The following is a 16,733-nucleotide window of genomic DNA, read 5'->3' as shown; positions in this document are numbered from 1 at the left end:
CCCAGCCTCTGTCCTGTGCTTGTCTGGTGTCCCCTCAGATGCTGCTTGGGGACATCGATCCTCCTTTTACATCCATGTCCTCAGTCACACACGTTCCTGTGTCGAACCCTAACCCAACCCTAACCCTGAAGGCTGTGCTTGACCTCCCTGCAGACTCATGAGCTGGGAGGTGTATGCCATCTTCATAGTGGGAAGCAGCATCCTGTGCTCAGGAATCTGGGCTGGGTCCTGAGAAGGGCTCCCTCCTGCCTGGACGCTGAGGCTAACCCCAAAGTTCCCTGTAACTGGTTGCCGCCAGATCAGTACCCCTACAGCTACTTCGTGAGGTGGAGTGGAGCCGGTGGCAGGGGCCAGGAGAGCACTGCACAGCAAGAGACCTAGGGCGGTGGGTGAGAGTCAGCAGGGAGCTGGGGCACAGCACGGGGATCTGGAGATGGAGTTTAGAGCACAGTCATAGAGGGACTCCTGGCAGTGGGAGAGTCTGTGCTGCCGGGAATGGGGGACCCTTGTTACTGCTGAGACAGCAGCTGACACGGAGCCCAAGAAAACACCTGTTTCCTTTCTGCCAGGAGACACAGGAGGGCACCAGGGAGTCTGGGCAGTGGTGCCCACTCAGGAGATTGGAAAGCAGGACCATGAATAGGAAACAATGAACATCAGCAGTGTGAGTCCCACCCACCACTGAGGGTTCCGCTACCCTAGACACCACAGCAGGTTCCTGCAGTGCAACAACCTTTTTGACAAACTTTCGATGAATTACTGATGTATGGAAGACATTCCATAGAGAATTAACTACATGTGACAAATCGAAAGGCCCCACACCATTTCATGGGGAAAGCTGAAGTCGTGTGGATGCAGATTTTCACAGTGGGTTGTCAGAAGTGACATTTCTACATCAGTTGATAGAATTGTTCAACTATTAAAGAATCCACCATGAGAGATAGATATGTATCATTGCAGGAAATCTTTTGTAGACATATGAAATTGTTGCACTTATGCTTGTTAATAGAATATTTGTTCCTTTCAGATGATGAAAAAGTTGAGAAACAAATGTGACTATTTGGCCTTAAGCACTTGAGAACCTGTGAATACAGCCTCAGAAACCATTGAAGGAAGGAGGTGGTCTGGATAAACGGTTTCTGGTGAAGATCTTTCACGTAGCAGTGATTCAGCGACAGGGTTGGATCGTGGAGCTGGAGCCAGCAGGACACTGTCCTTAATGACCTGGGCTCCATAAGCCAGATTGCCTGGTCAGCGCTGTCTGGTGGTCTCGGTGGAATGGAGCAAACTCTATCAGAACAAGAGCAGCTCCACATCCAGTATTTTCTAATAATCAGATCACTTCATATATTCTGTGCACTTCTGGCCAAGTGAGTTCTGGGTTAGGGGTGGGGAGTAGATTGAAGCACAAAGGGAATGAGGAAGTCCTGTCAGCAGTTGCAGGAGCCTCATCCTGACCCTCACCTGAGCAGCAGGTTCACAGCCTGACAATGGGGCTTAGACCACATGGAGCTCCACTGTGGTTCAGGATGCAGCAGAGAAAGGGAGCTGTGGGCACACAGCCTGCAGAGGATGATTCTGATCGTCACAGGGAAGAGGACAGGGGTCACACTGTGTCACATGTGTCCAGCTGTGCAGGGAGGAGGTGGACTTGGACACTTCAGGTTTACCAGGTCAGGCTCTGCTCTGCACTGTGTCTGGTTCTGGTCTGAATCCTACCTGCCTCAACCAGAGAATCCCACTGAGGGCTCTGCCTGACCCCAATAGGAAGAGACTCCCAGGTGCCTGAGATCCCTCTTGACTCTGACCCGGATGACCCCAGGGCAGTCATTTATTCCTCCATAAACAGCTGCCTTTTCTTCATGTAAAGGTCTCCATGACACATCAAAACGTGTCATGCTCAGGGAGGTCGGGATTGGGGACGGCATCATTGATGGGAATTTGTAACTCAGGAAACTGTTACAGGAGCGGAAACCACAAGTCCAGATAGCAACCTGCCACCAACCCCTTCTGTGGTTGCTCAGTCTAAGTCAGCTCAGTGCTCATTGTGCGCCCCCTGGTGGAGCCACAGGCCCTGCAGCCAGGTTTGTGCCTGGGCTCACACTGAGGGCCCTGCACTGTGTCTCTGGCACAGTAATAGATGGCCGTGTCCTGGGCTGTCAGAGCGGTCATTTGCAGGGACACCGTGCTGGTGGCGCTGCTGCTGGAGATGGTGAATCGGCCCTTCACGGAGGACGCGTAGTATGTGTTACCACTACTGCTAATTACTGCGAGCCACTCGGGGCCCTTGCCAGGAGCCTGGCGAACCCAGCCCATTGCATTGCTACTGAGGCTGAATCCAGAGACTTTGCAGGTGAGTGTCAGTGTCGCCCCAGGCTTGACCAAGCCTCCGCCGGACTCCACCAGCTCCTGACACTGGACACCTGCAAACACAAACGTCCTCATTGGAAACTGTCACTCACACCCACTGACCCCTCACCCTCATCCTCTCCCATACTCAACACCCCTTGTCCTCCATCACTGACCTTGGAGCACAGCCACCAGGAGAAGCCATCTCAGAGCGGTCTCCATGGCGAGTGTCTGTGTGGAGTGCGATCCCTGAGTGGGACAGCTGGGAGTCCCTGGTCTGGGGCTCCTGTGTCAGAGCTGCTGGTGAGGCTGGTTTTCATGAGCAGAGGGAGGGCCCTATTTGCATGTCCTGCTCCTATATAGGAAGTTCTAGTTTGCAACACCTCAGAAGATTTTCTTAGGCAAGTTTTGGACTAAAGAGGAAGAGCTGGAAATTGTCAGCTATTGCAGTGTTTTACATAAACAGACCTGAAAGAGACCGTTTTAAAAAAATTTTTTTTGTTTTCTTACAGACCATTGTGCAGGTGAAAAAAATCCCTAGTAAGAAGGATGATGGTCACATACTGTTTCAGAATAGACACCGTATTTTAAATAACCTGTGAACCTGTGTGTTACATGGTGCACACACAGACGTCAGCAGCATCTTCTCCGTGTAAATTCAGCTCCATGACGGTGTGCCCTCTCCCTCTTTATGATTGTTCTCATTAATCTCCTAATGTGACACTAGTATTTTCTTTTTAAGAAAGGATAGCACGTGTATAATCTCTTGTGTACCTGTGAGGTTAAATTGGTACATGTTAAAAATTGCTCAGTCTTGAGATGTAAGGAATTTTCTCCGTTTGAAGGGTTCAGTGGCAGAGGGAGAGGCAGTGATGGAGAAGACCGGGTTCCTCCCCTCTGCTTTGCTCCTCCACTTAGCACAGGTAGGGCTAGGTGATCCCAGATCTGTGCTCAGGGCTTTGCCATGGGTGTCAGGGTCCTGAGGCTTCTCAGACGCACAGTAGGAGGAGCTTGTTCTCTGAGGTTTGATGTGGACATTCCAGGCATGGCTGAGCTCCCTGCACAGCCATGCCTGCCCTCCTCGTGTTCCTGCACAGGAGCACCACATGCAGTGTTCATGTGAGTGTGGGCTGTGCTGCCCATATGCACACTTGTAACTGGAGCACCCCTTGGCTCTGCTGTGTGTCCAGGGCTCTTTTCTGGGAGGAGGTACCTTCACAGTCTCGCACCCTGGTCCACGGCACTGGGCCCAGCTGCTCCCCAAAACAGCTCAGGACAGAACTGCGGCCCAGATTGTCTGCACAACCTTGCTCTGTAAGAGGACACAGTGTGCTTGTGGCATTCTGAAGTCTTCTAGAAAAATGTGTTACGTGCCATATCTGTGAGTTTAAGGAGTGTGTTATCTACCGTGCGATGTTATCTATCAGCAATGCTGCATTTACATGGGGAATATGGCATCTGACCGAGCCACAACCATATAGTAAACAGGTCAAACTGAACATGTGGAGTTAGCATCCCTGATCACCACACAGTCACCCAAATTCCTGAGCAGATTTTCACCGCAGTATGTTCCCCGTGTTCCCTGTGTGATCCCCCGGCTATGACATGGAATGTTTGTCCACGTGAGTGGGGAATATGCAACCGTGCACACACGTACAGGTGACTGCTTTGTCACCTCTCTCACCTTTATTAGGTTCACTGGGGGATTTTTCCAACTGCTCTCCATCTTTTAAAGTTAGCCATAAAATGTAGATTTGTTTTCTTTTGTTTTGGTCATAGTGCTAATGTGAGCTTTCCTCTCCCACTGTACTTTGTACCGTATATCCCTAAATGGTTACCAAATGGCATCTTCCTGGGAAAATAAGAAGTCAGATTTTTCACATTCACACAAGATGCAAGACATAGAGTCCATCTCCCCATAACTTCATACGTGAGAAACATTCATGAATCGCTGAACATACACATCCACAGGAAACTGATCAGCACATCCATGTAATGAAAACACACTTGCAGAAAATGAGTGAGAAATCAATCCCACTGGCAGTATTGTGAAAGTAACAATCCTGGATGCAATGTAGCCAAGGTAGTGAGTGTTGTCAGCCTTCTTATTGTAAAACTAGTGGGAAAATTGAACTCCGTCACATTGGAAGGAGTCCTTGAGCACATGAAGCTAAACACATAACATCATTGAAAGTACATGATGCTGTGTGACTTCCAGGTTCAGTGTGTATCTCTTGATGCCATCGCAGATATTCTTCAAGGACATAGGGATAGAAACCCGAATATTTGCATGGAAAACAGAAGAGTTCAGTGTACTCAAAACTGTACTGTGATGAGGAAGATCCCTGGAGGCTTCAACACACTGTGTTGAGAAAGGCTATGTGGAACTGAGTAAATACAGACACACTTGCAATAGAACACAACCAAGAACCTGAAAGCAAATTCAGACTCACAGAAAACTGATGTTTTTTTCCTATGGTGACAAAAGCACACAGTTGAGAATTGGGTCTGTATGTTGATGGGAACCTGGATAAGTTTTCAAAAGGGTAGCTTGTTCTATAACTTGATGCTAGACTTGAAAAAGGGCTGAAGAGTGAGGAATGACTTAAATCTTAGACATGAGACTGTAAATCGACTACAAGAAAACACAAGGCAAATGCATATCGACGAGATCTGGGTGAGCATTTTCTTTGCTAGACCCGCAAGAGTTCAGACAATGTAAGGAGACATAGGCACGTGTTGTTGATATTTGAAGTTACGTTGCTTCTGAGAAGCAAAGAGAATGGCAGAAGAACACTGCAGATCCAGGAGGAAGAATCTTGAAACACACATGTGGTTCACATCGTTGATCCAGAGGCAGAAGGACCATAAATGGAACGCATTCATTGGGAAGGGTGAAGAGGACGGCTGGTGCGTCACTGTCAAGTGGACACCCGCGTCCTGTACTGGGGCGCTGGTTCAAGTCCCACCTGTTCTGACGCCAAACTATGCGCTTAGGGAGTCAGTGGAAGACAGCACGTGTGCATGAGCTCTTGCTGCCCATGTGAGAGACCACGATGGAGTTCCTGGCGCCTGGATTTGGTCTGGCCCAGGCCCGTTTGGGACTAAACCAGCATTTGGAAGATCTTGTTTCTCTAACCCTCCCTCTCTGTTGCTCTACCTTTCTGACAAATACCGGCGTAACCATATTTTCAATGGTGAGACACAGTTGGGGGGGGGGGGCTTGGGATGCTGCACACCTTTCTGTGTGCGTAAGAGTGGGTTCTGGCTCTGATCCTGGTTTCTGCTTCCTGGCTTTGTTCAGTTTGGCAGACCATGCGTGATGTGTCCAGTGTTCTCTGGGGGACACTTGGGTTGATCACATGTTTGTGGAGTCAGTGGCCCATCCGCTGGTGCTTAGTCATCTGCCTAGTAGGCAAGAGTGTGGAAAATCTGTTTCCTTCATTGCAAGTAAATGAATACATATTTAAATTTAAGTATTTGAAAGTGATGACATATTATTAATAGTTTCTTTCAAAAGAAATATACATGACAGACATATGTATGAAATTGTTTAAAGCTCCAATCACCGTGGAAATAGAGATTAGAACCAGAGATATCCCCTGGCTCCTGCTAGGGCTAATGTTGGCAGAAACGTGAGAGATACCACTTGTGGTGGACGTGAAGAAGTGATATTCCTTGCAAATCAGAGAAGTCATCATGAAAAGCAGTGTAAATGTTCATGAAATGAAGAAACAGAACTGCCGTAGAATCTGTAATCCCTCTGTTGGGGTACGTCCAAGGGATATGTTGCTATATCAGAGTTAGAGCTGCAGTCCCATACACAGTAGACGTAGCATCAGTTACAGCTGGCTCGGGTGTATAATCAAGCAGCACTTGCACAAAGGAATCAATGGATAATGTGACATTTCATCATGGAATAGTATTTGGTGTTTAGAAAATTCGCTGTCATTTTTGACAACTTGTGTGATTTGGGAGTACACTCTGTAAAGGACAAAAGTAAGTATAAAATGCTAAGTAAGAGGCGACAGGAACATGCCCCGTGTCCCTTTCGGTGTGGTCTCTAACACGCTGAGTCCATAGGGGCAAGAAGCACTGTGGTGATCAGTCTGGACTGTGAATAGCAGAGTTGAGGTCAAGGTTCCAGAGGTTCATTCAGACAAGAGACACCGTCTAGCGATCTACTGAACAACTGGGTGACAATAGTTAATATGCTGTGTTCTGCAAAATTCCCTACAGGGATGGAAGAATAGAACATTCTTTTTTTTTTTTAATGCTTTGCTTTATTTTAAGCAGAAGATATTACAGTAGGTTTACTTTCTAATTTTGATTTTTGCTTTTCCTTTTTACTACTGTGAAAAGAACAGATTCCATGCACACCATAAGCACAGCTCCAAGAGGACAGCCGCACCCTTTGTTCCCTGCTTCCTCACTCCCACTCTCCTGTGTCTGTTCTTATCGGTGTTTGCACAGTCATCATTTTCATCCACTCCATCCACAGGCTTAAATTGTCACTAATCATGACATTCAACAACACCGCATGCCACCGGAGTATAAACATGGACTGAAAATGACAATTCAACCCCACAGCGGCGGTTTCATTCCCACCCTTCTTTGTGTGTCTATCTTAGCTGCAACATAATGAAGACACGCAGTTTGTCTCTTTGAGACTGGCAGATTTGGCTGAGCATCATGGGTACCAGTTGCATCCATTTTGTTGCCGAACAAGATCTCATTTTTGAAATTGTTGAGTGGTAGTCCATGCTGTATATAAGCCATGTTTTCCTTATCCACTCACCTCTTGAAGGGCATCTGTGCAGATTCCAAATCTTAGCTACTGTGAATTGAGCTGCGATAGACATGGGTGTACAAATGACTCTCTTGCATACTGATTTCATTTTGTCTGGGTCCGTGCTCAGGAATGGGATTACTCAGTCACATGCTAGATCTGTTTTCAGGCACTGAGCAGTCTCCATGCTGTCTCCCACAGTGTTCGCACTAGCTTACATTCCCACCAGCAGCACCTTCGAGGACCTTCCGTCCATGTCCTCACCAGCGTCTGCTGTGTTCTTGTTGTTTTAAGTTTGATGACAACCTTCTGACTGCATTGAGGTGAGCCCTCATTGTGGCTTTTATTTGCATTTCCTTGATGACTAGTGATCCTTAGAATCTTCAATTGCAAGTTGGCCTGTGTCTTGCATGTCTTCTGCACACTTCCTAGCTGGAGTGTGTACTTTGCTTGTGTTAAGTTTGTGGGACACGTTTTATATCCTGCATGGGCTCTGACAATCTTCCACAACAGATGACAGCAGGGTTTGTGTGGAGGACGTGCTAAAGATTCTGACTTAATGATTGCACGTGGCATGCATTCAGACACCAACAAGTTTCACTAACCTCATGCACATATTTGATTTTCAACACAGATTTATAAATAGTAAATGGTAAAAATACTACATTCTTTTAAAATTTCTGATCCATTTAAAGTTTTTTGATACTGTACAGTTTTGGTGAGATTTTTTTTGGGGGGGGTTTATTTATTTTTCTTGGAAAGACAGATTTATAAAGCGACCACGAGACAGAAAGATCTTGCATCTGCTGGTTTGCTCCCAAATGACTGCAATAGCCATAGCTGAGCCAATCAGAAGCCAGGAGCTTCTTCCAGCTCTCCACATGGGCTCGCGGTCCCAAGGCTTTTGGGCCATCTTCTTTTGTGTTACCAGGTTATAAGCAGTGAACTGAATGGGATGCGGAGCAGCCAGAACATGAACCAGCACCCATAAGGGATTCCAGCCCTTTCAAGACAAAGGATTAGCCAGCTGAGCTCTCATGTCAGGCCCCCAAATATTAAATTCTATAGATTATTTCCAGCTAATGGACACTGACATTTTTACTTTAAGATGATAAATAAATGCAATTGTATTTATTCCTAACATGGACTTCATGGAGGTGTGAAGGTCCACCGTTCTAATAAACCTGGAAGTTTATCTGCCAGATGTAACTCCTCAAATCCTGCTCTCTTGACTTGCATCCTGTCCCCTCCTGGAACAGACCATCTCTTCCTCCATTTTAACTCCAAGGGAAAGACCTTGCAAAGTTCTACTCACTTTATAACAGAAATCATCAAATATCAGCTTGGTGTTAGACACACTCTGTAATCTGCCGACAGAGTCCTCCACATCCTGCTCTCTCACATTCAGGACACGAGTCCTGGTTGGAGTTCCCAACATCTTGTGGTTACGCATGCACCACAGCTTCCTATACAGAATGACAGCTCGTTGCCACCTGATGTGTGAATCCCACGGTGTTTATACGATGTGCTTCATTTGCTTACCGCTGGATTGATTCTGAGCATCCTATCATTCTCCACTGTGAAGGCTGTCAACAAAGAGAATTGCACATCTGGAACTTTCTAGCAGGGTGGATATCCGGTGATCTCACATTGAAATGAAGGACATTGTATGAGTTGATGGATACAGGGATTACCTTTGCTGTGTGATTGTTTACTAGGTTTGCACACATGAAGACATGGCGTTACACATTTTTATACTCATAACTCCTGTTCAACTCACTCACAGAATTTCAATTTAAGGACATTTTGAAGAGAAAAACATTTTAATTGTTGGTCTCTAACAAAAGCATCTGTAGACATTGAACATCTGGTCCTGGAGTGATGAGACCTACCAACCAGGCAGAACACAGCACCTAGAGTTTGAATGTGGCTTGAGTGTGTGCCCCACATTTTCAAGTATTGGAGGTGGAGTCCCTAGGAGGACCATATGAGAAGTGACGGAGCTTTAGGGATTAAGGCGTGTTGGAGGGTTTGTACGTGGCTCTGGGAGCCTGCCCTCAGAAGAGATTCGATTTAAGTGTTCCCAGCTTCCGCCAGGAAGACAAGATTTTCAGAGACCCTCTGGGTCCTCCTGGCTTCCTGTTTTAGGATGTGAACTGTGCCACAGGCATTCTCAGTGTTATGATGCGTATTCCCACCTACCCTCACCCATGGGGCTGCCTGGTCCTGGACTTCATCCTCCACAGCTGTGAGCTCAATACACCCTTTCCCTTGGGCAGTCTCCTTCCTGGGCTATTGGATGACAGAGCAACAAACGAAGGGCAGGGGCCTCTGGACAAAGAGTCAAAGAGCACAGTCAGGAGAGGCAGATGGACACAGGGTTCTCTGGACAAAGGCTCTCCGTGGCAGCACTTGGTGCAGTGCTGATTCTGCTCTGGGTATCTGTCCCAGATAAACAGTTTCCATCGAGCTGGGCACCACTGTCCAGGAATCATAGCCATGGATTTGCTGCCCTGTGACCACAACAGGTCCAGGGGATTCCATGATAGTTTGGGTAAAACCAGGACGGCTAGTGTCCACACCCAGCACCTTCCAGTGAATCGTATCCTTTGACCACTAATCTGTGTTTCCCACTACAGTTCCTGGCCTGGAACCACAGGGGAGTCCCAGGATACTGAGAGTGAGCTTGAACCAGCTCAAACCATACCTGAACTGAGGGCAACACCCGGAGTGCTGTAAGCCTGGACCCCAGGAGCCCGGACCGTTTCCTGAGTAAGGGGGAAAGGGAGAGGTTGGCACAAGGAAGAAAGGAATATAGACTATCCAAAATGAAAAGATGCATAACTGAGTCACTCTGAATCACAGAAGCCCAGAATTATGGGGGAAAATAAGATGTGAAATCCTTTAGGTTTAACAGATTAAACACTCTAGTAGGCTGTTCCTGTCTTCCAAGCTGCACACCAAAACTGTCCTGCATTGGAACCCGGGGGCCCTGCCCTGGTCTGATCTGAGAAGACATGTTGGGTCCTAGGGTATTCCCATGGTCTTGAACCCTGACAACCCTGCAGTCTTCCATGAATCCACAACTTGTTCTCATAACAACGTCATCTTGTCTCAAAGCTCTCTAACTCAGGATGTCCTTGTGGAGATGAAAGCAAACATTTACAATTGTCCACTGGACTGCTGTGGGTTCCTTAACAGGAACCAAGCCTATGTCTGCATTTAGTATTGAGTCAGCTCAGCGATCATTGTGCGCCCCCTGGTGGAGCCACAGGCCCTGCAGCCAGGTTTGTGCCTGGGCTCACACTGAGGTCCCTGCACTGTGTCTCTGGCACAGTAATAGATGGCGGTGTCCTGGGCTGTCAGAGCGGTCATTTGCAGGGACACCGTGCTGGTGGCGCTGCTGCTGGAGATGGTGAATCGGCCCTTCACGGAGGACGCGTAGTATGTGCTACCACTACTACCAGCATAAATGCATGCGAGCCATTCGAGCCCCTTGCCAGGAGCCTGGCGAATCCAGCACATGTAGTAGCTACTGATGCTGAATCCAGAGACTTTGCAGGTGAGTGTCAGTGTCGCCCCAGGCTCGACCAAGTCTCCGCCGGACTCCTCCAGCTGCTCCTGACACTGGACACCTGCAAACACAAACGTCCTCGTTGGAAACTATCACTCACACCCACTGACCTCTCACCCTCATCCTCTCCCATACTCAACACCCCTTGTCCTCCATCACTGACCTTGGAGCACAGCCACCAGGAGAAGCCATCTCAGAGCAGTCTCCATGGTGAGTGTCTGTGTGGAGTGTGATCCCTGAATGGGACAGCTGGGAGTCCCTGGTCTGGGGCTCCTGTGTCAGAGCTGCTGGTGAGGCTGGTTTTCATGAGCAGAGGGAGGGCCCTATTTGTATGTCCTGCTTCTATTTAACAAGTCGCGTAGTCAGAGGCTTCGGAGATGTCAGGAGCCAGAGCAGATGAGAGTGATTAATGTGACAGAGACTCAGAAATTATGATTTCTCATGTTATGATTCGCATTTGAAATTGTTATACGGTATTGCCTTGTTTTATTTTATTGAGCTATTCTGGAATACACAGCTTTCGCGTTAATTTGGTATGAATTCATTATCTACTTGAATGGCATTGTAACAGGGAAAGGGAGAGAGGGAGACAGAGCTAGTCACAGCAAGAGTGAGAGAGGGAAGGAGAGAGAGAGATGAAATGCATAGAGAGAGACAAGGCACTAGCTAAATAGAAGTGGTGAAGGAAGCAGCATTGTGTGGCTGCTGAGACTGCCTCTCCCTGTATTACTGGCACCATTGTGGATGCTGCTTTGAGTACTGACTGATGCACTTCTGATCCAGCTCCCTGCTCATGATCCTGGTAAAACCCTGGAGGACAGTGCAGGAGCTCAGGCCTCTGCACCCACATGGGCTCCGAAGGCAAGCCTCTGGTTTCTGTCCTCTCTGTCTTTCTCCTGCCGCATCTGTACCCCTGACTTTCAATTAAACAAACTAAGCTTTAAGAATGGAAGGGAAAGGGGTCCACATGATAGCTCAATTGACTAATCCTCTACCTCCAAGCTCTGGGATCCCATATAGTTCTTGTCCATGTCTCGGCTGCTCTGCTTCCCATCCAGCTCCCTGCTTGTGGCCTGGGAAAGCAGTCGAGGACGGCCCAAAGCTTTGGGACCCTGCACCCACGTGGGAGACCCTGAAGAGGCTCCTGGCTTCGGATCGGCATAGCATCGACCGTTGCGCTCACTTGGGGAGTGAATCATCGGACGGAAGATCTTCCTCTCTGTCTCTCCTCCTTGCTGTATATCTGCCTTTCCAATGAAAAAATAATAAAAATAAATCTTTAAAAAAAAAGAATAAAAGGGAGAGATAGACACATGGAGAGGAATATTTTCTGTTTTGGGCTTGACACCCAAACGCTTGCAACAAACAGGACTTGGTGAGGTGGAATTCAGGCGCCTGTAGCTGCGTCCATGTTTCCATCTTGATGGTGAGGGCGTAGGTCTGGCACTGTCCTCCACTGTTTCCCAGAAACAAGCATGGGACACACTAAACTGGGCTCAGGGCAGTGGTCTGCTTTGGCATGTGGCTATCCTAGTGGGGCCTCAAAACTACTTGCCAACACCTGACTCTGCTCTGAAACTTAGGGAAGTACAGGAATGGGTTGTTTTGGGGACAGACCAGTGTTCACCCATTTATGTGCTGCAGTATTTTTAGAATTTTTGGTGAACACATGTGATTTGCCCTTTTCTGTGATGTCTGTGTGTGCTACTGCAGAGCATGTGCTGTACACATCACTCAGTGACACTGACATCCCAGCTCCTTTTCATCACACTGTGCTTGGGGCTGAAAATCTCCTAGATGTTCATAAGATACACTGGGTTGTGGGAACTGAGGCAGCCCAGTGCAGTTGCATCCTATGAGTGGTGCTTTGAGCCCTGGAATGGAATCTCCTGTGCTCCCTTCCTGCTTTCCCATTGTCTGGTAATCATGACTCCACGTTCACATGAGTTGAGAGGTAAGGAGCCACGTGTCAACAGTCACATCATCGTAGGTTCAGTCAGTGCAGCAGTGTTCACAGTACCTCAAATCAATACTAAAGCAAATATATCATGAATGCTATAATGAAATATTACTCAACATTCAAAGCAGGCATTGCTGTCATTTGGGGGACTGAGGGTGATCTGCAGTAGATTATGCTAAGTGAGTTAATCCAGACACACCGACCCATGCTACACTATCTGTGTTACACATGGAAAGCCATGGTTTGACTTTGTGGGGTAGGAACTACACTGGAGGTTAGCAGAGGTCAGGCCTGGGACAGAGAAGGGGTCACATTAGTGCAAGGACGAGGGTTTGAGGTTGACTGGAGACACTCATCTAGCGACTACTGAGCAGCACGTTGACCACAGTTGTGGTGATGCATCCTGTCCTTCAGCCCTTCCAGGAGCTGATGTTTTTTTTTTTTAAATTGCATTGCATTAAGTGACACAGTGTTATAGGTTCTGGGATTCCCCCCAACCCATCCCGAACCCTCACCATGGTGGATTTCTCCACCTTGTTGCATTACCACAGTTCAAATTCAGTTGAGGTTCTTTCATTGGACGTTATTTATCAAGCATAGAGTCCAGCATCTTATTATCCTAGTGAGTTCAACGTTTTCTTGGTGAGACCATCTCTGGTCTGAAGGTAAAGCCAGCAAAGTATCATCCCAATCAATTAAAAGCCCCAGCATAACATCAACAACCATTTTCAACATTATGGCATTAACTGACATGGTATTGATGAACCAATATGTTAATAGGAAAATGCAGGTTCTTAACTACATCCTGTGACTTCTTCATAGACATTTCAATTTTGGTTTCTATTCAACCAGTGTATATCCTATACACCTCAAAATGGCTATAGATTACTATTCAGCTGTCTCGTGTCTATTTTCATTTTAGTATTTAGCTGTTTATAGTGTTGAAGCATGATTTTGCTGAACTTGGTTGCTTTTCGGATGGTCTGAACCGCCGGGTCCCAAAGCTTTGTGCCGTCCTTGACTGCTTTCTCAGGCCACAAGCAGGGAGCTGGATGGGAAATGGAGCTGCCGGGATTAGAACTGGTGCCCATATGGTATCCCGGCATGTTCAGGGCGAGGACTTCAGCCACTAGGCCATGGTGCCAGGCCCGTAAGTGTGAATGTTAACAGCCTTGTACATGTGCACAATTATAAAAGCTATCAGTAACAGGCTGTACTTTGTGTCCTGGATATTGTGCTAATATAGACAAAACATTAAAGACTGACATATATTGTAGCACATCCTTTGTAGAGACAGCATGCTCTGAGTGCTGTCTCTAGAGATGGCGAGTTGAACCTTCACGGAGTCCAGGTAACATGTGCTACCACCACTGTTACTAGTGAATGCAATCCACTTGAGTGACTTTCGGTAGCCTGGTGAAGCCAGGACGTCACATAACCACCTAAAGTGAATCCAGAGACTTAGCAGGAGTGTTTCAGGGACTCCCTAGCCTTGACCAACCTCAACAAGCCTCCAAATGCTGCTGCTGACACTGGACACCTGCAAACACAAACATCGTGGTCAGGAGACTCTCACACCCACTGTCCTTTCATCCTCATCCTCTCCCATACTCAACACCCCTTGTCCTCCTCCATCACTGACCTTGGAGCACAGCCACCAGGAGAAGCCAGCTCAGAGCGGTCTCCATGGTGAGTGTCTGTGTGGAGTGCGATCCCTGAGTGGGACAGCTGGGAGTCCCTGGTCTGGGGCTCCTGTGTCAGAGCTGCTGGTGAGGCTGTTCTGATTTTTCTGAGCACAGGGGAGGGCCCTGTTTGCATGTCCTGCTTGTATATAATAAATTCTGCTGTTTTGTGTTCAGAGAAGTGAGTGCCCTGAGCAGATGGAGATGTTCTGTGACCGTGAGTTATGACGTAAATTTAGAAAATCTGATTTCTTACATTATAAGCCTCGTGTTTAATATTATGGACAGTTTTCTTGCTTCATTTTAATATAGGTGTACATCTAAAATACAGTGTTACTATTCCGTATTCTTTGCTGTTTACATCACCATTCATTAGCATGCTTTTACAAGAGACTGTAGGATGGGGAAAGCAAGAGGCAAACAGAGAGGAAGAGATGGACACAAAGAGAGCCTGGGGAACATCCTGTACCTTTAAGTGAAATCGAATGTCTGGATCCGCTGGCACTTGGTCGACTACACCTGGGGTCCTGGGGTTCATCTGCATTCACCACGTTGTTAGAACAGACTCATGCACTTGTACGATACGCTACTGTTTCCCAGGATGCATTATCGGACGAGAGTTGGGGTATGTCATTGTCTTGGCTCCAGCATTGCACATGGTTGCCTTTTCGTGTTTCCACTGCTTCACTTCTGATCCAGCTCTCTGGAGATGGCCTCAGATTGCTCCATAGGATGGGCACAAGTCCTCATGAAATAGCATCTATGTAGGATACTTGGAAACACCTCCTGGATTTGGATTGGTCCAGCTCTTGCCGTTTTGAGCATTTGGGAGAGAATGAGAAATTGAAGATCTTTCCCTCTTCATCTCTGCTTCTCCCTATAAACTTGCCGTTCAAATAAAAATAAGTATATCCTTAAAAAATAAGAAACAAGAATGGGAAATAGTGTATGTGGGTTCAATCCAGTTCTTGGAAACAAAGCAAGAGTTCTTGATTGGGGCGCACCAACTCTGCCCTCATTTCAGTCTGTCTTAAACTCTAGAAGAAGGCAAGTGGTTTCCTTTTGAGTCGCCTGTATGGTTATTGATTTGTTTGCTGCCTTTATTTCAATATATTGGAAACCGTGTATAAATACCAGGTTTCTGGGGTATAGTGTGCTATTACAGTTTATGCGTTGCAGCAGTGTGAGCAGAACTACTCAGTGTAACTTTCATTTCTACCTCCTTTTCATGGTCTCATGCATGGTGACCTCTGTTGTAGTGAATCATGAACGATGTCACCGTTTGTCACGAACCAAGTCATCTCCTTGTGGGGTAGAATGGAGTTATTCCTCCTTCTGAGTGGTGCTTTGGATCCTGGTCCAGTCTCTGCATGTTCCAGTTGTCCCTTCCCAGTGTCTCTTATATGTAAATCGGCCTGCAAATCAGGCAATGTTTGTGAAGTCACCATGTCCAATTATCACAGTGATATTCACAATAGTTCAGGTCATTAATAAAGCTTAATGTTCACTACAGGTACATGAAAGCTCTTACATTTGAAGATGGACTAGGATTCCATCCATCTAGCCATCCACTCAAGACCATCCATTCATCTTCTGTCTTCCTTCCCTCCTTCCCTGCCTTCCTTTCTTCTGTCCCTGCCCATCTAGCTATTGCTCCAATCCTCAAGGAGACAGAGAAGTTCTGTTACTTGGGAAACAGTTGACCCAGGAGTGTGCAATGCTCAGCAGTATAGACCTGGAACTGCCTCCATCACAGAGGACCTGCATGAGAGAGCCTGAGGGTTGTGATCTAGACAGGTAAACTCCCAATTCTATTCTTTTTTTTTTTTTTTTTTGTATCTTAGGAGGTTTATTCCAAGCTGGGAGGAATGGGGTAGAGGTGGTGAAGGTCAGCGGGGAGTGGGGAAAAAGGGAAGGAGGGAGGGGAGGGAGGCCGGAGGGAGAAGAGAGAGAGCCATACTTGGGGCCTTTTTGTCACTCTGGTGAACCTGCAAGGTGTGTGGGGGCGGGGATTGGGAGGGATCAAGAGCAGGCCCCAGGGGATGGGAGCTTGAGACTGTCACAGGTGGTGATTGCCTAAGAATGATTAGTAAGTGGGCGGAGTTGAGGATGGGGTTGGGAGATTGGGGGTGGGATTCTCAGGTGAAATGCCTGATTGGTGGATGGCTGGACTGGTGCGAATTTCGTGAGCTGTGAGGAAGAGGAAATGGCACCAGGTCCAGGGTGGGGTATTCGAATAACTCCTTATATTCCTCCCTTTTGTTTTATATAAAGGAAATGGACATTGTTCTGTACGGCTTCTTCAAGCTGAGTTTTCTCTTGGCAGTAGTTGCAGCCTGGTGGGAGGAATGGGAGATAGAGGGATGCTCCTCGTCCTGC

General features: G+C 47.3%; 2 gene segments (V, D, J or C); both read right to left on the bottom strand.

Annotated features, from left to right (window-relative positions):
• The window catches only part of LOC121152803, a 43,903-nt gene extending 41,269 nt beyond the window's left edge, over nucleotides 1-2,634 (bottom strand). Inside the window, 2 exon segments of the C gene segment in view lie at nucleotides 2,122-2,423; nucleotides 2,526-2,634. Of these exon segments, the coding sequence occupies nucleotides 2,122-2,423; nucleotides 2,526-2,571 (348 nt within the window).
• Nucleotides 2,635-10,360: 7,726 nt separating this feature from the next.
• Nucleotides 10,361-14,439, bottom strand: LOC121153190. The segment is given in 2 exon segments: nucleotides 10,361-10,773; nucleotides 14,315-14,439. Coding segments are annotated over 2 exon segments (459 nt in total).
• Nucleotides 14,440-16,733: the final 2,294 nt, after the last annotated feature.

Source organism: Ochotona curzoniae, unplaced genomic scaffold (assembly GCF_017591425.1).
Source record: "Ochotona curzoniae isolate NIBS_2020 unplaced genomic scaffold, NIBS_Ocur_1.0 contig_2688, whole genome shotgun sequence".
In the NCBI taxonomy this organism is placed as follows: domain Eukaryota; kingdom Metazoa; phylum Chordata; class Mammalia; order Lagomorpha; family Ochotonidae; genus Ochotona; species Ochotona curzoniae.
This window is presented reverse-complemented; position numbering and strand designations above follow the sequence as displayed.